Raw genomic sequence first — 21,892 nt, 5'->3', positions numbered from 1 at the left:
TATATTTTGGAAATGAGACCTTTGTCAGAATCTTTACTTTTAAAAATATTTTCCCAATTTGTTACTTCCCTTCTAATCTTATTTGCATTAGTATTGTTTGTACAGAAACTTTTTAGTATGTTATCAAAATCTTCTATTTTGTGATCAATAATGATCTCTAGTTCTCCTCTGGTCATAAATTCCTTCCTCCTCCACAGGTCTGAGAGATAGACTATTCTCTGTTCCTCTAATCTGTTTATGATCTCATTCTTTATGTCTAAATCATGGACCCATTTGGATCTTATCTTGGTATATGGTGTTAAGTGTGGATCCATATCTAATTTCTGCCATACTAATTTCCAGTTTTCCCAACAATTTTTTCCAAATAATGAATTTTTGTCCCTAACGTTGGTATCTTTGGGTTTGTCAAACACTAGATTGCTATAGATGTACCCTTTTTTGTCCTTTGTATCTAATCTGTTCCACTGATCGATGTTCTTTTTTTTAAAAAAGCTTATTTTATTTTTATTTATTGAATCAAGCATTTCTATAACATAGTATAATAAAAAGGATGAAACCACAATTCTATTATATACAACTTGTTATTTCTTTTAAATATATAATAGTTTTTATGTAAATTTTTTCCCTCCCTTTTTTCCTTCTCTCCTCTCCTACCCTAGAGATGTCTACCATTAGACACAAATAGGTGTGTGCATATATGTAAAATTATTCTATACACAAATTCTATTTATCAGTTCTTTCTTTATAGTAATTGTATTTATAATACAATAAGTTATTCACTTAAAGTTATTCTTAAAACCATATTGTTTTTACTGTATGCAAAATTCTCTTGGTTCTGCTCATTTTATTCCTTATAATCTTGCAAGCCTATCCATGTTTTCCTAAAACATTGAGCTCATTATTTCTTACAGCACAGTAGTATTGCTTCACAGTCATCTATCACAACTTGTTTAACATTCCTCACTTGATGGGCATCCCTGCAATTTCCAATTCTTTACCACAACAAAGAGAGCTAGTATAAATATTTTAGAATATAGAGGTTCTTTTCCTTTTGCTCTTTATTCTAACCATCCTTCCTTTTGTTTCCATTGCTTAGAAAATGCCAGGCAGCGACAGGATGGAATCGTGAGCAATTCCATCATGTATTTCACTGAAGAGCCCCCTGAATTACCTGCGAATAGTCCCCATCCCCTGAAGCTGCGGCGCATTCTCAACCTGAGCCCCTTCACAGTTACTGACCACACTCCCATGGAGACAGTGGTGGACATCTTTCGGAAGCTGGGGCTCCGACAGTGCCTGGTGACTCGTAGTGGGTAAGTCAAACAGCACATTTGGATTTAATTTCGATCAGCATTTAAGAAGCTACCTATGTATAAGGTACCGTGTTCAGCCCTGATACAATACAAAGATAAACAGGACTTATCCTGAAGAATCTAAACTTTCTTTTGAGGAATACCACATGCAAACAGTTAATTACCTGCAAAAAAAAAATAAAAAATTGAGGAAACAGGGAATGCTAATAACCAGGGAGATCAGAATATAGGAGGAGAAATGAAGATGAGAAGGAAAAGCATTTAAGGTTTGTAGGACAGCTAAGGCAAAGACAGGCAGGATATGTAATGCTGAGTTGGGGAAACAAACAAAGAAAGATAAATTTGACTGGAATGTAAAGGTTTATAAAAGGAAGTAACCCCAAAAAAGTCTAAAAAAGTGGGCAGAGTCCAGATTTTGGAGGTATTTATATGCCAAATTGAGGAGTTTGCATTTTTATCTTAGAATTGCAGACCACTAAGAGTACTTGAGCCAGAGTATGATACTCAGACTTTTCCTTTGGAAAGATACATTTTACAACTGTGTGGAAGATGGGTTGAAGAATGATGCTGAAAGCTAGGAAATGAATTAGGGGTCTATTAGAGGAAGTCTGTTACTAGTACTCTGTCTAGTCTAGTGTAGAGTGTAGACCTGGAATCAGGAAGCCTCACACAGTTACTAGCTATGTCAGGGGTTCTCAAACTACGGCCCGTGGGCCAGATGTGGTGGGCTGAGGACATTTGTGCGGCCCGCTGAGTTATGGCAAATGGGCTGAGGGGTGGAGACAGAGTGTGAGCTTTTGTTTTTACTATAGTCCGGCCCTCCAACAGTCTGAGGGACAGTGAACTGGCCCCCGATTTAAAAAGTTTGAGGACCACTGCATGTGACTGGACAAGTCACTTAACCTCATTCTGCCTCAATTTCCTCTTGGAAAATGAGGATAATAGCACCTCCTTCGACAACAATATGGGGGTAATAATAGCACTTTATTGTAAGAATCAAATGAGATATTTGTAAAAGTGCTTAGTATACTGTCAGATCCTCAAAAAATGCTTATTTACATTCTATTTTAATAGTCCAGGTAAGAGGTAATGAGAGAGCTCAAATCGAAGGGGATGGATACAAAATGCATCATGGAGATAGAATCACTATAAGACTGGGCAATTGATTAAATATAGGGAAAGAGGGAAGAGCTGAAAACATCCCTAAACAATGGGGGAGAGCAAAAAGGAGGGCGTGATGGTGGTGATGGGCACTGATCCAGTGTGATGTAAGAGACAGCTTTGAGGGCCTCTGTTCACATCACAGTCAGTGCTTCTTAAGAACTGAGAAATCTGAGACAGACTACGTGATTTGTACTGTATTTTTTTGTAAGTGGGGGCAGAGGGACAATAATCCCTTGGCATCTTACTTTGAGCAGAGAGCCTGTTCTTCTCAAAAGTGTTATTTTTTTTTTCTTTCTGTGGGAAGTTTGGATGTGAATGCAACACAAAACCAGACCCAGACTACTTGAGCAATTAATGAAAATATACTTAGCAATTGGACCTCTTTCAACCCATGAATAATGTCTGACTATGTATCATAATCACTGAGATAAACCAGCTTTGAAAAGGAATTTTTTCTTTCATTCACCCCTGCCCTGAGTTCTGAAAATGGAGATATTTGATTTTGTATCGTAGGGATTTGAAAATGAAGAATAAACTGTGATTTAAAAAAACACACACACACACACACACACACAAAAAAAAAAAAACCACAGAAAAACAACCCAAAACTCACTTCTCTAGCTATTATTGAAACATGGAAAAATTGCCATGATTTTAGGAACCACAATGTAAATTAGGGTAATTAACCAAGTTGCATTGTTCAAGTAGCTGATGGATGATTTCATGGTATATTATGTGGCTACTTCATTGTCATTTTATAAGCATTTTTTTTTTTTTTTTTTGTAGTGTAAACCAATGATTTCATTGCAATTGAGAATTCTGTTTCTGGAAACTCTGGGTGTAATATCATGATCCTATGAATTGCTCATTCATTGCAAATCAGTAACTGACTTGTAATTTGGAGGGTTTGCACACACTCCCTGGGTCCAAGGAGGACTTGAATCCAAGTTTTCTTGATTCCCGGGCCAGTTTTCTTGCCACCATAATTCTCATAACTGCTTCTCATAATTCTGTGTCGAATATATAAAATAAAATGTGGGGGTGAGGGAGGAGGAGGGAGACTGTATGAGCCTTACATGGCACTTCATTGTTTAATGTGGAACATTTTGCAAACCTTAAAGTGTTATGCAAATGTCAGCTATTATTGTTGTTACTTTTTGAAAGCACTTTTACACATAATTAGCTCATTTCATCCTCATGATAACACTATGAAACAGTCAAGAAAGCTATTATTATACTTATCTGACACATGAAGAAAATGAAGGGACAGATTCATTAAGTGACAGAATCAAAATTAATGGCAGATATAAGACAAAGTGAAAGCTAAAAGAATAAGGGAATATTATAAGTTCTTGAAAAGCAAAGTAAATGTGTTAGAGTAAAATTCTTTTAGAAGTTTGTATGTAGGATGGAAAGATATTGAATACTTTATTGTTAACTAGGAGACAATTGTGTTTCTCCAAGGATTAAGGGAATGATCCTTTAAGATTGTGGTTTTGGCAGACAAAATAGGGGAAAGTCATATCAAAGACAACTCAGTAGACCCTGATGTTAGATTGAATATGAGAAGAGTATTGGATCATGGCTGTCAAACTGGAAAGTACCTCTGAGATCACCTTCTCCGATTTATTCATTTTTCAAGTGATGATACTGAAGTTCAGGGAGGTTACTAACTAATAAGGGTCTGACACGGGATTTGAATACATGGAATACATGAGATTTTGATTCTAAAGCTCTTGCTTTTTCTCCTGACCCCCGATGAAGATAATGCTAATGTTTTAGATTTGGGGGAAATCGAGTAGATTCTTTGACAGTAGTGGGAAAATTATTTTCATTTGTGTGCACGCACATGTGTACACACACACACACACACACACACACACACACACACCCCAGCTGGGATGATTTTAGCTGCTTAAAAACTAGCTTAATTTTTTCAAATGCTGGGCAACTGGGCCCACCAAACAACCTGGTGGCTTTGATTGTAAAAATTGCCAGATGGTGTTTATGCTTTAGAGTAAGGATTGAGGTAGATATTAAAGTAATGTGTTCCCTTGATTGTAAGCCTTTGATGATCCACTGTTTGACCCTGTATTCTCCTGGGTCCTATTAAAAAGGCAGATAAAAATCTGGTTGAGGAGACGAAAAGGGTCCCAAAGTCCAGCATAGGCTAAAGTGAATTGGGAGTTTCTACTATTAGACCAAGATAGGTATAAACCGATAAGCCAATACTTTTCAGTCCTTTCCTGGCATATATAGGCGATATTGCTTGAAGTAAATAATTAGCTCTGCTAGATTCTAAGTTCCTTGAGAGCAGGGACTGTGTGTCTTAGTACTATTCATACCTCATACAATGTCTTGCATATAGTAGATATGCAATAAGTGTTTGATGAATTCAAGTACTTGACCTTGATTCTGGAGACCTTTTCCCTAGGCAGTATCTGAAGTAGACTTCCTCTACTTGAATTTCCAGTGCTCTGGAATATTATGCAGAATAAATACCAATGTGGTCACCCATAGTATTTCAAGTTTATAACACTTTAGCCTCTTTTAAAAAAAACACATAAAAAAGTAGATGTCAGTTATCATTGGAATTTCCAATTTAGTCAGGAAATTCTGCCCTTAATACTCTCTCACAACTCATTGGCTCCCAAGAGTGTTTCATGTGAAGATCTAGGGACACAAATTGGCGCTGAATGTTCTGTGAGAAAACAAAATCACACTCTCTCTTGTTGTATTTTTTAAACAAACACAGATGCTGATATGTTAGTGCTGGCAAGATATCCTTATTTGCTAGTTCTTTCATCTCCTTGGGCTTCCAGCCAGGTTCGGCATGTCTCAAACATGCTCACTCTTCATATTCATTCCTTCTCTTTGTGCCTTCCCTGCTGAAAATTGCTAACGATCTTCAAATGTCAGGATCACCTGGTTTGTGGGGGAGTGCAGGCAGCTGGAAGATGGGGGCAAGGCTGAAAAGGGGGCCTCCAGCTGCTTCTTGAAATACCCGGGGTCCTGAGGGAGAGGCACAAATAGCATTAGCAGGCCCACATAGACACGAACTGGCACTGGTGGAGAAGACTGTGGCCTTTTGCCCCCTGAACACCACAACCTGGGAGCCCATTGAGATGGCAAGAGAGGGAAATGGTGTTAGGTTTCTCTGAAGAAAAATGAGAAAGCTAAAGTGAGAGAAAGGTAATTCTCTTAGGATCTTGGCAGGGGGTGAAATGACTATGTGATTCCAGTTAACCTCCTCAGAAAAATCCAAAACTTAAACTGTTCTTAGTGGGGTAGATAGAGCCTGTTAACTATACTGGGCTCCATTTACTCCAATTGATAGCGGAGAAGAATCTCAATTTAAATGACCTAGGGCATCTTGTGTGCTGCCAGACGGGGCTTGCCTTCCCCTTTGCCCAAGAAACAGGGTGAATGGTCTTCGTTCTTTGTAGCATATTTTCCTTTTCCATCTAGGATTCACACTGCTCCGTGTGAATAGATATAACATATATATATATATATATATATATATATATATATATATATATATATATATATATATATATATATATATGTATATATATATATATATATAAAATAGAATATATATGTCCTATATACATATAACCTATATTGATATAAGCTATAGATAAACCACTGACATGATTTTGCAGTCTTGAGTACCCCTTCTCTTGGTGGCATGGGGGTGATATTTTTTAAAGAGATGTTCTAAAAAAATAGTTTCAGACAAATGACTGCTCTTTTGATGTTGTCTTGAGGAAGAAGGGGACCTAAAACTGCTTCACATCTGCCTTATAGGAACTGGTTTGTGGGTCATAGGTGTATTTTTGTCCACTGGCAAACAGTGGTGAGTAATGACTTATCAAAACAGATTTGTCTTGGGTCTGTCAACACTTAGTGACCGCAAGATAATTCAAAAAAAGAGAGAGAAATTAAAGAAGCATTTGAGAGATAGACACAATTAAGTGCAACAATCAAGGAAGGCTGCTTTGAAAGGGGGAAGAAAGAACAGCACACAGGAGGAAGAATTTTGAAGTGGAGGGATCCTATTAGTTTGTAAGTTTCATCAACAAAGCCTCTGCCTGCCTTTTAAAAAACGAATCAGAAAGCAAAATGTTATAACAGTAGCCCTTGTATTTATAGAGAATAGGACTTGGGAGGATTGAATGAAATTTTTCTTGAAATCAGAGCTTTTTTTGTTAGAGGGCTTGGCTTGCTTTTTAATCTAGTTCAACTGCAAACTTTCTCATCATCCTTTGCTAGTTTTTAAAGAGGAACTCAATCTTATTTAACATTTATAAGCATTTAAGATCTTTTTTCACATCAACTATTGACAATTTTCCTAATTTTATGATTTCTCTACATAACTTAAAAAAGAAGTAGAATTATAATACAGTGTTGATCTTAAAGCCAAGAAGATTTGTGTGAACCTGGGCAGATCATTTTACTAAGTCTTCCGTCCTTATTTCCAGTCTCAAAGACTGTAAATTTCAGAAAAGGTCCTGACTTAAATTGGATGATGTTTCTTGCCTTTGAGGTTTTTATGCCAGTGAAATCAGGTCTAATCACTTCATTTTGCATCTGCTGCTTTGCCTGGAACAAAATGTCCCTTCCAGTTTAAGCTCATCATCTCTAATCTTTGTGGAGTCCTTTTTTTCTTTGTGTCCAACTTCTTGTGACTCTATTTAGACTTTCTTGGCAAAGATACTAGAGTGGTTTGCCATTTCCTTCTCTAGTTTATTTTACACAAACTGAAGCAAATGGGGTTGTGACTAAATTTTCATAATTAAATTTGTATTTTCCAGTGCTGTCATATATCTCTGATTCCTTCTGTTCTTCTTTTAAAATTTTTCTTGAAGTTGAAGAATTGATGTGCTTCTTTGTTTTTTGTGTGATAATCTAAGATTAGACCTTAAATCTATAATCATATTCTTATACTCAAATGAATCCATGTTTAGATCAATGAGAATTTACTTCTCCCTTCCACCTCTCTATCAGTACAAATTCCAATGTGTCCATACCTTCCCATTCTGTGTGATTTTCATACATATATTTCCATGTATCATTTATAGATGAATTATACAACATAATAGAGTTTTCTCTGGGTCTTTTAATATTTTGTGGATACCAGTGCAACATATCCTTTGTACTTGCTAAGACTGGTCCTTCTCAATTTCTAGTCATATATATCCTGCCCTTTTTTTTCTTTTTTTTTTTTAATTTTTATTTATAATTTTTTTTGACAATATATGAGTAATTTTTTTTATAACATTATCCCTTGTATTCATTTTTCCAAATTATCCCCTCCCTCTCTCTACTCCCTCTCCTTGATGACAGGCAATCCCATACATTTTACATGTGTTACAATATAACCTAGATACAATATATGTGTGTAAATACCATTTTCTTGTTGCACATTAATTATTAGCTTCCGAAGGTATAAGTAACCTGGGTAGATAGACAGTAGTGCTTACAATTTACATTCACTTCCCAGTGTTCCTTCTCTGGGTGTAGTTGTTTCTGTCCATCATTGTATATCCTGCCCTTTTTAACAAAACAAAAATTTTCATATACTTTATGGATTAGAAGAAGGTTATATATGTAACTGAATCTTCATTGTAAAATAATAATAAATAGCTCCCATTTATATAGTTATTTTGCATGCAAGTCATGATTGTCAAGCTTCTGTAGTTATTTAAATCCACCTTACTTTTTTATCTTGTCTTTTTGGTCCTCCCATGAAGATCATGATATTCCATGATTTGCAGCTACATTGCATTACTGAAAGAATACTGGTGATGAAGAGATGTGCTTTTTGTTTCAGGGAATAACTTGTGATCATTGAAAATGTTGAACAGTTTTCTACATGCACTTTAATTCACCTTTCTCCTATTCAATGAATAGGGTACATTCAGTCTGTTTACAGTATATATCCCAAGATATAGCTAATGCTTTACTCACACAATTGATTGTGCAGCAGGGTGAGTAAAGGGGAAAAGGGGAGTAAGGCAATAACGGTTAAGGGACTTGTCCAGGGTCACAATAGATAGTAAATATCAAGTGATTGAGGCTGGATTTGAATTCAGGTCCTCCTGACTCCAGTGCTACTGTTCTATCTGCTGTGCCATCTAGTTGCCCCCAAATAGATTCCTGATATATGCCTAAATCATTCCCATGAAGATTTATAAAAGTGAGAAGGCGAGCATTTGGGGCCAGTAGTTATTGATATCTCCTCAACCAATTTTTCTCCCTTTGGTATTTTTCATTCTTTAGGAATCTTTCATTCTTTGGCATACCTTGAAAATTAATTCCTTGGTTCTTTTAAAATCACATCACCACACTTTTTTTCTATGTACCTTTGATGAGTCCCAGATGCTCTTTTTGGCTTCATTTTTCTAAGTTTTATTTGTACTTCTCTGCTTAGCACTTTGGGAACTGAAGTGTTAGTCTAACTGTGTGGGCTTCTCTGTGATTTGTGATGAGAAGAGATCATTGTAGAAATGCTGGCAAATCTGTTCCAATTTGTATGTATTTGTTACCCTTCTTTCAGTTCTATCCATATGTTCAAAGAGGAGCATGTGTCCAACTTGGGACTTAGATCAAATTTTTTGCACTTTCTTATACTCACCCCAATGTTTTTTATTGCTTTTAAATGATTGTGTTCCAAATTTTCATTCTTCCTCCTCTATAATGATTTTTAAATTGTTCCTCATTTTTTTTTTTCTGTGGCTTGGCTTTCATGTGTCTCTTTCTTGGGCTTACTGTTCTTGTTTGAAGTGGGCTTTAGGCTCTTATTTTCCTCCTTATAGTGACTTTTATATTGGATAAACTTTTTAAAAAATTTTATTTTAAATTTTTTTTTAATTTTCAAAATATGCAAAGATAATTTTCAATGTTCACCTTTGCAAAACCTTGTGTTCCAAAATTTTTTCCCTCCCATCTCTCCAACCCCCTCCCCTAAACAGCAAATATGGATAAACTTTAGAAAAAAAAAATTAATAGTATTTTATTTTTTCAAATACTGCAAAGGTAGTTTTCAACTTTTACCTTTGTAAAACCTTGTACTCCAAATTTTTCTCCCTCTCTTTCCTCTTTCCCAAGATAGCAAATAATCTTATATAAGTTAAACATGTGCAGTTCTTCTAAACATATTTTGGATAAATTTAAGATAATTAAGATGGATAAACTTTGGATAAATTTAAGAAATGGTTACGATCTGGGATGTAAATGTTTTATTTTTATTGGAATTGTTTTAATTGCATTGGGGAAGAGGAGTTCATCATCTTTGTATTTTTTTCCTTTTTTTTTTTTTTTTTTTTTTTTTTTTTGAGGCAATTGGGGTTAAGTGACTTGCCCAGGGTGACTAGGAAGTGTTAAGTGTCTGAAGCCAAATTTGAACTCAGGTTCTCCTGACTTCAAGCCTGGTGCTCTATCTACTGCACCATCTAGCTGCCCCAGAAGTATTTTATAATTATGTTTCTATAATTCCCCAATTTGTCTTGGCAGGTATGTTTGCAACTCCCCTTCCCTGTCCTTTTTAATTAATTTGTGTGTGTCTGAGGCAATTGGGGTTAAGTGACTTTGCCTAGCTTCATACAACTAGAAAGTATTAAGAAGTCACTTATCAGTTCAGGTCCTTCTGACTAAAGGGCCAATGCTCTATCCACTGTGCCTTCTAGCTGCCTCTTGTATTTTCTTATAATTGATGTTGATTTTGTCATTGGTCAAAGTATTAGTCACCAATTTGCACACAAACAGCTGATACTAAAATAATGCTTATATTAATAATAAGCGTTTTCCAGTCAATATATCATTTCCTTTTTTAAAAAAAATTTTTTTGGTTTCCATGCCAGTACCTTTTAATCCTATTAATAATATAATGAAAATATGAGTGTGAAGCATCTAAATGATTTACTAGCCTTTGGCCTCTTTCATTTAATTGTGAATCATAGGAACAGATTAAGGAGCCTAGGTTTCTGACTTCATTGGTTTTTAGAACTACAACTTAGAGAATTAGCTATGGTATTGAAACATTAAATGATTATCATGACTCTGTGTCACAGCTAAGACTTGAATTCACATCTTCCTGGCTTTGAGACTAGCTCTTTATCTACTCTGTCGTGCTGACTCTCATAATTGTAAACCATACTTTCTTCTCTTTTTCTCAACAGTATTTTATTTTTCCAAATACCTATAAAGATAATTTTAATGATCATTTTTGTAAAACTTTGTTTCAATTTTTCCCCTCTGTCCCTTACCTCCCCTCTCCCCAAGATAGAAAGCAATCTGAAATAGATTAAATATATGCTATCCTTTTAAACATATTTCCATATTTGTCATGTTGTACAAGAAAAATGAAACCAAAAGGGGAAAAAAAAAACATGAGAAAGAAAAAACACAAAAAGGTGAAAATATTATATGCTTTGATCCACATTCAAGTCTTCATAGTTGTCTCTTCATATATGACTGTTATTTTCTATTTCAAGTCTATCGGAATTGCCTTGAATTCTCCACATTGTTGAGGAGAGCCATGTTGAGGAGAACATCACATAATCTTGTTGTTACTGTGTACAGTGTTCTGATTCTATTTACTTCACTTAGCATTGGTTCATGTAGATCTGTCTGGGCTTTTCTGAAATCATTATGCTCATCATTTCTTATACAACATTAATATTCCATTACATTCATCTCCCATAACATATTTAGCCATTATTCAACTGATGGGCAATATACTCATTTTCCAGTTAACTATACTACCTTCTAATGTATTTTTCATTATCTTCTCCTCTGTTGACCTTCCCTTTAAAATTACCAAGACTAAGTATTGACTTAGTTTGAAGAATCTTATCAAGTTTTTTTTCCTAGAAATTCTTTGCTTTTTTATTTTTAGAAAAGATTATCTCTATGTAGTTTTTCTGTCTGTTCATCATGAGCATTGTAAGATAAGATAACCAAATGCACTATGAAATAGTATTTCTTGTTTCCCCGGATGCCTGATGAAACATTTCATTCATATTTCTGAGGACAGTTGTAAGCTTTCCTACAATTAACTGTAATTTCTTTTTCTTCTAATATCACATAAAAATGTCAATGGTTCTAGTTCTCTAGTGGTGTGTCTACTTGTTGGTCTTTGAACACTGATTTCATACTTGGAGCACAAAATTAAAATTTAGAGATGATCTGTAAACTATGCTTCATAGCACCCTTCTGCCCCTAACCATTTTGTAGGTGTTACAAGCAGAGTTGCCATGGACCATGTGGTATTGACAGCTACTAATTTTTTTTTATTTTTTATTTTTGGGTTGGCATGAACAAAGAATTCTTCACATAATGTTCAACCTGCTGGTGATTAGTCTGTTTATGTTTTGTTGGGCTGATTGTCAGATGGCAATCATAATCTGAACTGAGTTCATACACAAAAAGAAAGAAAATAGATTTTAAAAATACTCTGAAGACAAGTGATGAAATTTATAATAGTATCTTGAATTAGAAGAAATCACAGAGATAATCTGTTCTTTTTAAAAATAATAATAGCTTTTTATTTTTCAAAATACATGCAAAAATAGTTTTCAATATTCATCCTTGCAAAAACTTTTCTCCTTCCCTCTCCCCCTTTCCCATTCTTAGACAGTAAATAATCCAATTTAGGTTAAACGTTTTCAGTTCTTCTGAACTTATTTCCACACTTACCATAATGCATAAGAAAAATCTGATCAAAAGAGAAAAAATGAGAAAAAACAAACAAACAAGCAAACAAGAAGCAAAAAAGGTGAAAATACCATGCTGTGATCTACATTCAGTCTCCGTAGTCTTCTCTGTGGCTGTGGATGGCTCTTCCCATCACCAGTCTATTGGAATGACCTTGAATCATCTCATTGTTGAAAAGAACCAAGTCCATCACAATTGATCATCACATAATCTTGTTGTTGCTGTGCATAATGCTGTCTTAGTTCTGCTCACTCACTTACTGTCAGTTCATGTAAGTCTGTCCAGGTTTTTCTGAAATCAGCCTGCTCATCATTTCTTACAGAATAATAATATTCTATTACATTCATATACCAAAACTTATTCAGTCATTCCCCAGCTGAAGAACTTCCACTCAGTTTCCTTGCCACTACTGGAGATAATCTATTTTCCCTTTTTACAGAGGAAGGGATTACAGCTCAGAAAGGTTGTGAAGTGACCCAACATTACATTGTAAGTTAGTAGTATAACCAGGATTTCCCGTCTTCCTTTGGTACCAAGATCTTGTGTGGATCCAGTTCCAATCAGTGCTTTCCCCATGATGGTAACTTGGATGTCCTTACTGTTGCATAAGTAGTCCCTTAGAAACTTGTTCAGGTGGCAGATTCTAGGAAAATGGCAGAGTAAGTTGATAAATTTCAAGCTCTCTAGATTTTTCCCACAAATAGAACAAATTTGTGCCTCAGGATGAACATAGACTGGTGAAAAACCTAGAAGATTTGGGACAGAACTGGAATCCTCCTGGTAGAACCTAACCAGATCTGCAAAAGACCCCAGACCAGGATTAATGAGAATTTTGTCTCCAGGACTGTTGGGGGCGTGGATTAGGAATGTTGAGGGTCCTGGGGAGAAGGAGCCAGCATACCTGGTGAGTGCTGGGGGTAGGGATTTTGCTGCTGGTTGTGGGCACTTGCTGGAAGATGGAACTCTTGGTTTGGAGTTCCTGGTCAGAAGAGAGAGCTGAAGGAAAGTTTGAGACATTATCCCCAGAGGTGCTTACATTAACACCTCTTATTAAAACAAAAAAAATGAACTGGCAAAGAAGAAAGAACCCTACCATAGAAATCTACTATGGGAACAGGGAAGACTGGGGTTCATCTTCAGAGGAGAACATTGAAGTAAAAAAAGCTTCTATGCCAAAGAATAATATGAAATGGCTCCTTACTCAGAGAAAATTTACAGAACTCAAAAAGTTAACTAAATAGAAAAGGAGAGACGGAATCTCAAAGATGAAAATAATTCTTTGAAAATTAGAATTGGGCAAAGGGAAGTCAGTGAAGCTATGAGAGACCAAGAAAACAAAAACAAAAACAAACAGATTATAAAGAATGAGAAAATGGAACAGAATGTGAAACATCTCATAAGAAAAATGACAGATCTGGAGAACAGATCAAGAAGAGGAAGTATAAGAATAATTGGACTGCCTGAAAGTTGTGACTAAAAAAAGAACCTTGACACAGTAATGCAGGAAATAACCCAAGAAAATTGTCCTGGAGGGATAGAATATGAGGGGAAAGTAGAAATAGAAAAAAATCCATAGATCACCAACTCAGCGGATCCTTTGTGAAAAACACAGAACATTATTGTCAAATCTTGAAACCCCCAGATCAAAGAGAAAATTTTGTAAGAAACAAGAAAAAAAACAACTTAAATATGCTGGAGTTACAATTAGAATTATCCAGGACTTAGCAGCTACAATAAATTGGAATTATATTTACTGACAATCAAAAGGATTAGGCCTGTGGCCGAAAATATATCCAGGAAAATTATCCATAATATTTAATGAGAAAAAAATGAACCTTCAACAAGCTTGCAGCTTTTCAGGACTTTCTATCAAACAAACCTGAATTTAATAGAAAATTTAACATATGGGAACTAATATCGAAGATCAATTTCAGTGAACTCAACATGGACAAATAGCTTTTTTTTTTTTTTTTTTTACATGGGAAATGTATACATATGTTTAAGATTCATATCAACAATAGGGTAGCTCAAAAGAAAGATTGGCATAGTTAAGGTAAAAATAGTAATTATATTATACAAATGAGGTACAGAGGAAGACACAGAGGTATTAGGGGGAGGGAGGCTTTGTAATTCTGAAAACTTAATCACATCACGAAGGGGCTTAATAGGTGACATTACATATATAACAAGAGGAGTATAGCACCCTCCAAAAATCTATAAAGAAATAAAAGGGGAGGGATGGGCAGATGGGAAAGCAAAGGGTGTGGGAAGAAGATAAGGGTAGGATTTATGGGTGGGGGAAAGTTAAGTAATAAATAGCAAGGCAAGTTAAGGAGCAGAATTAAAGCCAAGTCAGCAGGGATAGAAAAGAATGTGTGTGTGTGTGTACATAATATATAGACACATAATGTATACATAAATATATTTTTTCTTAACTATAGCTTTCTGGGAATGATTGGGAAATGAATGGGGGGAAAAGAATAAAATAAGATGTGCCACAGAGAACAAAAGAATAATTTACAAAGAAGTAAAGAAAATGGACACTCATGAATATAATTTCTTCTATTAATATGTATACATTCTCTCTCTCTCACACACATACTTTCTTGATCTAGTAATTTGATGTTATATATTTTGAATCCTCCTTAACATTTTTCTGCATACATGACAATGTTCTCCTTTGTTTTTTTATTTTATTTTGTATTCCTTTTCTGTTTTTTTTTTTTTTAAAGAAGAAGAAGCTTGGCCAAGTGAGAAATGTTATACACTGAGCAGATTCCCAAACTCTGGAAAATTATAGGTATCACTATAATTTAGGTGGTAGGTAAAATTTAAAGCCATCTTGAGGATTGTATATATGAATAGAGAATCTTCTGACCTAGGTCTCATCTTGTTTAATGGAAGGGGACCTTCAGCCAAATAAACAAAGAAACCTTTTTGATTTTTAAGACTCACATAGGCTTTTTTTTTTTTAATTTTGACTATAATAATGTTATTATTGAGGACAATAAAATAACTGCAATTTAATACTGTGAAGTTATAATGTCAAAGCTTAGTCCAGATGAAAGGGTATCACCTCCTATTTATGTAGGGTGGAAGACTTTCTTTTTTTTTTTTAATTTAGAATTTTATTTTTCACAGTATATATGCATGAGTAATTTTTTTAAAATAATATTATCCCTTCTATTCATTTTTCCAAATTATCCCCCCCCTCCCTCCCTTCCCTCCCCCCGATGACAGGCAATCCCATACATTTTACATCACATGGGCTTTTGAGTTGACCCAAAGAAGATCCTTAGAAATTATTTGTGGACCATAGCTAAAGATGACACAGGCTCCTTCAGTCACAACCTGGAATACCTGTTCTCTGGATTAATATGTCTTTCAGGATAGGATAGGTATTCAACAGTTCAAATATGGCCACTAAGGAAATATAAGAACTAAATTCAGATATTTAGAAGGTTTCTGCCAGCTTTTGGCTGTTATTAAAAAGACTCTTATTTGGCTAGGCTCTTTGGGGAATAATATTCACTTCCATCTGAGTGAATGAGATGATAGATAACTATTATTATGGAAATTGGACTCCTAAAGCAACTAAATCTAAGAAAAAGATAATGGGTAGGGGAAAACTTGAGAGACCAACTGAAGCAATAAACCTTTGGAGTTTAGAGCCTCGTATCTAAGTATTACATTGTTCATTCTTGACCTGGAATGGAGGTGAGGGGTGGGAAAGTAAGGAGGGATGAGTTGTTTCTCAATAGCAATAGATCTTGGAGACTGAAAAAGATGAGTGAAAAGATCGAACACTTCTGACTTTCCTTCGGTATTTTGTTTCAATATTTTGACAAACATATCTGGAACTGGCTTTGTTTACTTGAATCAGACCTATGCTTTTTCATGCCAGTTTTTAAGTTCCCCAAGTTGAAAAGTATGAAACATTCATTCCAGATGTGAAAGTTTTCCCTAAATAGTTCATGCATAAAGTCTAGGTGTAGCACTTACGCAATGATGAGCATTCTGTGGGGAAATATGGTGATGGTTTGACCTATTTTTTCATTATGTTCACTCTACTCCTACTTGATATATTTCTATAGTTCTGGTTCTTCTAAGATTGTGAGTTTCTCGTTTTGCATTTTATCTTGATTATATCCCCTTTCAACAGGGAAGGGCTCCATTTATCCTCATCCTTGTTCATTTGTGTCTGACTTTTTAAGGACCCATTTGGGTTATTCTTGGCAAGCCTCACTTTAAAATATTAAGCGTGGTTTCTTTTTTTTGTTTAGTTGTTTCAGTCATGTCTGACTCTTTGTGACCCTGCTTGGGATTTTCTTGGTAAAGATAACTGAAATGGTTTGTCATTTCCCTTTCTAAATCATTTTATAGGTGAGTAAATTGAGGTAAATAAGGTCAAACGACTTGCTCAGAGTCACACAGTTAGTAAATGTCTGAGACCACATTCTTTCTGTGCCATTATCCACTGTGCCATTCACCTAGCTGCCCTTCGGTATTATTGGGATGTTCGAATTGAAAAGGCTACTTTATAAAAGGCTAATTTGTGGGGGAGAATTGTGACATGTCTTGGGCATTGAAGGAGTTGTGGAAATGAGGAAACCACATTGACTCCCATCTTTGTGACTCAGTTTCATAGTATTCTTTCTATTCAACTATTGATTATATTATTAATTGATATTATTATTATTTAAATTTTCCAGTGTTATTATAGCCTTAAGCTTTTCAATTAAATATATTCTCTTTAGAGTTCTTCCCAAAGATCTTAAGTATTACATATGATATGCATGGGCCTGCATAAGTTGTTTTCAAGTTAAGAACTTTTTATCTTTTTTTGTTATCTTTCCATCTACTTTTAGTTAATATCTCAAGCCCAATCCTAAGGAATGAAAGTTAAGAAGAAAGGTATACAAGGATCTCTGGAAAGGAGAATGAAATGGGAGGGGGTGTTCTCAGAGCTGCCAGAAACTTTTATTGGGTCCCAAATGACTATCAAGTTGCAGGCCAGAAATTCCTTGACTTAGCACAGTATGTGTGTGTTGGTGTGTATTTTCCCCAAAGTTTAGAAATACTTTGATTTCTATATGCTTTAAGCATAAAATGGGAATTATAATGCTTCCTACCTCACATGGTTATTGTGAAGATCAAATGAGAAGTCTATAAAAATAATAAGGAAGTATCATATAACTGCCACTTTTTAATTCAAATGATGCTACAGTTTTAAACACTAATATGTATACATGGAGTAATAAATAAAAAAGTTGGCCATTTGGTTAGAAAAACCTGAGTGCAAATCTTAATCTCTGACACATTGGCTATGTGCAAATCAGGTAATTTCTCTGTTCTTAGAGGTAACTGATGAAGATTGTAAATTGGAGAGAAGATAGTGATCTGTACTGATAAAGACAGTTTCATTATATCATTATATCTATGTCCTTAATCTCCATATATAATCATTGATGCAAGTCTATGTCTTGTAGATTTACCTCAAACCTATTTTTTTTTTTCCCTTTAAGGCTATATATTTTCTGTAAGCAGATTGACATTTGATTCTATTTTTTTTCTTTTTATATTCAAAATTTTTATAGATGTTTTTTACACTGCGTTCCCCAGTAAGATAGCTTTATTATGTAAGACCAGTTCAGCAAAATTATTCCACACATCAAGGACTACTGGGCAGTACAGTGCTTAGGGCACTGGCTCATTTGAATTCAAATCTGGCTTCAGATAGTAACTGTATGGTCCTGGACATGTCACTTAACTCTGTTTGAGTTAATCCCCTCATCTGTAAAATGAGCTGGAGAAAGAAAAGGCAAACCACTTCAGTATCTTTGCCAAGAACTTCCCAATTGGGGTCCTGGAGAGTCACACACAACTGAACAACAACAACATTCAGCATGTCAGCAAGTACGACAGTTTGGGTTCAGTGTTCCTCACTCATTTCTGAGGGACATTTTCTCATTTGTATTTCAGAGCCAAACTTGGTCATTATAAATGACCCAGATTTAGGTGTTTGTTCTTTTCATTTCCATGGATTCTGAATTATATATGCTGGTGTTTTTTGTTTTTTTTTTTCCTTTGGCTTACTTTATTCTGCATCGGATTCATAGAAGTTTTTCTATGCTTCTATGACATATAATTTTCCCCCCATGGTACTATATTATTCTATTAAATTCACATACTACAATTTGTTTAGCTGTTTTTCAGACAATAAAGATTTACTTTATTTCTAGTGTTTTGACCACATCAAAAAAAAATGTTGCAATAAGTATTGTAGTACATACAGGGCTTTTATTTTTGGTTATTTACCTCTCGGGGAACATGTCTAGCTATGGACATTTTAGTCACTTTCTTTACACAATTCCATATTGCTTTCTAGAATAGTAGTACTAATTTACAGCTCTGCCAATAACATAGTAGCATTCCAATCTTTCCACAGTTTTCAACTTTGACAATTCCCATTGTTTTTTATCTTTGCTAATCTGCTGAATGTATATAGAGAAATATCTGGGTTATTCTAAATTACTTTTCTTTTTGTTAATGATTTAGAGCATTATTTTCATACGGTTGTTAATAAGTGTTATGATTCTATTGTAAACTATTTCATCATATCCTTTGACCATTTGGGCAATGTTTCTGTTCTTAACTATTTCTCTTAGTTCTATATATTTTAAATGTGACACCTATAGTAGAGATATTTGATGCAAAGATTCTTTTCTAGGTCAATCACTTCCCTTTTTAATGTAGTTTCTATAATTTTGTTCATTCAAAAGCTTTTCAATTTTTGTCATCAAAATTAGCTCTTCTATCTTCTGTAATCACCTTTTCCCCTTGTTTGATTAAAAATTTATCCTTTGCCCATAATTACGAAAAATATATTTTCTTTTATTTTTTGTGATCTTTAATATTCAGATCTATTGTTACATATACATATATAGAGAGACACAGACACACATGCCTGTCTGTCTATCTAGGTATGTATATATGTGTGTTTAAATGTATCTGCTAGTGGATGGAGTACCAGGCCTGAAATCTGGAAGACACATCTTTGTGAGTAAATCTGGCTTTAGACACTTACTAGCAGTGTGACTTTGAGCAAGACACTTAACCCTGTCTGCCTCAGTTTCCTCATCTGTGAAATGAGTTGGAGAAGGAAATGGAAAATCATTCTAGTATTTTTGCTAAGAAAATCTCAAATGAAGTCTTGAGGAGTTAGACATGATTGAACAACCATGTGTGTATATACATATTAATGTGTATGTGAATACACACATATACACATATATATGATTGGGGGGGCATATGATATAAATATTGATCTAAAACTGATTTTTACCACTCTACTCTTCAGTTTTCCTAGCAATTGTTGTCTGATAGAGGATTTTTCTCTCCTGGGTAATTAATACTTTTGGATTTATGTAACATTAACATTTATTTAACACAAACATTATTGAGTTTCGCTGTTTGTGATTCTCCCTTGTCTATTTTGTTCTATTGATCTACTTTATCATTTTTAACTAGAATTCAGTTGTTTTGATTACTGTTTGTATTTTGAAGTTTAATTTATATTTTGTAATTTTTGTATTTTGAAAGAACTATTACCTACTTGGTTCTTTTTGCCTTACTCCTTTATTTCCCATGATATTCTAGATCATTTGTTCTTTCAAGTGAATTTGATTTTATTTTGTCTAGCTCTGAAAAGGATTCCTTTGCTAGTTTTGATTAGCACAGCACTACATCTGTAAATTAATTTTGGTAATATTGTCACTAGCAGCCACTTAGTGCCAAGTAATCCTTCAATTATTTGAATTCCTCATTATTCCTCAAAGGAGTGTTTTGTAATTTTATATAAACCACCATTGACTGTGCTTCGGTAAATTGACTCCCAGGTATTTTATGTATTTTATATTTATTTCAAATGATACTTCCATTCCTGGATTTTGTTATTGCCATATAAAATGTTATTGATTTTGAAAGCTTATTATGTAGCCTGAAACTTTATTTAAGCTATGTGAATTGAATCAGTTTCCTTGATGATTCTCTGGGGTTTATTTGATGCTTTTTTGTTAGTGGAAAAGTCAAGAAGCAGCATTTTCAATTTTGCTCAGTTTTCTTAAGAACTTGAGCTCATTTAGTAATATGTTCTGATGTCAACACCAAACTTGGTATTTCCTACGATACAGAAAATAGAACCAAAGTACTTTTGGTGTTCAGCTTCTATGTTCTGAACAAGTTTTATTTTTTTCAGTGGATTTTAGAAGGCTGTCAATGACCTCTTGTTTCTTTCTTTTTTTCCTGTTTCAGGAGGCTGCTGGGCATCATAACAAAAAAGGATGTGCTAAGACATATGGCCCAGATGGCGAATCAGGACCCTGAATCCATCATGTTTAATTAGGACACTCCTACTTCTAAGGCATGTGAATATTACTTTGGAGAAAAACAAAACAAAAAAAAGGTTGCATTGACATTTTTTAAAAAAGAAACTAAAATGCCACCAAACCAAAATGAAAACCTTTACACAGGGAGCAGCATGGAACAAAACTTTGAAAGGAGTTGAAGAAGAATGAGACATTTATTAAATGGGTATATAGGTTAGCACTTTAACCCTCTACAAATTTCAAACTGTTTCCCTAAAGTGTTTACTAACAACTCAACTGGTACCCAGGTAAGTATAAATAGTATGGTCTACACATGGCAAAGGAGGAAAAATAATACTAGAGAAACGTATCAATCTAGAGGACCATGTTGGAGGCCTTAGGAACAAATGTGAAGCTTCAAATTCAAAAGCAAAGAGGATAAGTATGTAAACCTCTTTATTTATTTGTAACTGAAGTTTTGTTGCTTTGTTACTGAATCATAAAAAGATATTTGTCACTTATTTTGTTTTCAAAATTAAATTTGAAGAGATTTAAAGCTGTAAATATGGAAAGAAATGCACTCATGGAAAGTCTTTTTTTTTTTTTTTTTCCTGTCTTCTCACATTTTGGTCACCCAGTTGTAGTCTAGCGCCCATTACCACAGCTGTGTTAAAATCAAAGGTGTTTGGGAGAGTGAATTTTTTCTCTATGCAAGACTTAAATTTAAAACTGCACTATGAAAGTATTCTTGAGTTTAGCCCTGGATTTAGTGGCTCTCTTTACAAAGAAACAAAACTAGTGATTTATTTGTATCTGAGTTGCATTAGCCTAATTTCACCATTTCTCTTGATTAAAACTTCTTGAATACAATTCATTTCAGCATGGGTCAGTAGAAATACTTTTGGCCACTAGCATGCAATACAAACTTGTCCTAAGTTCCAAGTGGGGCATATAACAGTTATAATTATTTAGCCTTTGTTAATACCTTCTTGTCACCAGATCTTTTTAATTACTGTAGTCAAATAGAATAAACGTTCATAATGGAAAGCCATTCTGACTGCTTAAAAAAAACACAAACCCCACAAAACCAAAACCCTACTGAATAGATAGTAAATAAATCCTTTCCATTCTGTCCTCTCTGGGATATAACCTAGACCAGCAGTTTTAGCATGTTCTTTCAAACTGGCTACCAAAATCTCAGAAACATTAGTCTCATTTGTCTTTACCTTGGAATGTAAATGTACTTTTCTTTCCCATTTAGGTGTACAATTTGGGAGAAAGAGTTAAGGTGTTTTAGGGATTAAATAATAGTGCATTCATTTTAGG

General features: G+C 34.6%; 1 protein-coding gene across 1 annotated transcript in view; it reads left to right on the top strand.

Annotated features, from left to right (window-relative positions):
- The window catches only part of CLCN4 (chloride voltage-gated channel 4), a 100,529-nt gene extending 79,385 nt beyond the window's left edge, over nt 1-21,144 (top strand). The window contains exons 12-13 of the mRNA XM_074300021.1: nt 1,097-1,313; nt 20,514-21,144. Coding sequence (XP_074156122.1) covers nt 1,097-1,313; nt 20,514-20,604 — 308 coding nt within the window. The 3' untranslated portion in view covers nt 20,605-21,144. The remainder of the gene's footprint in view (nt 1-1,096; nt 1,314-20,513) is intronic.
- The last annotated feature ends 748 nt before the right edge of the window (nt 21,145-21,892 follow it).

This window comes from Sminthopsis crassicaudata, chromosome 3, assembly GCF_048593235.1.
Source record: "Sminthopsis crassicaudata isolate SCR6 chromosome 3, ASM4859323v1, whole genome shotgun sequence".
NCBI classification, from domain to species: domain Eukaryota; kingdom Metazoa; phylum Chordata; class Mammalia; order Dasyuromorphia; family Dasyuridae; genus Sminthopsis; species Sminthopsis crassicaudata.
This window is presented reverse-complemented; position numbering and strand designations above follow the sequence as displayed.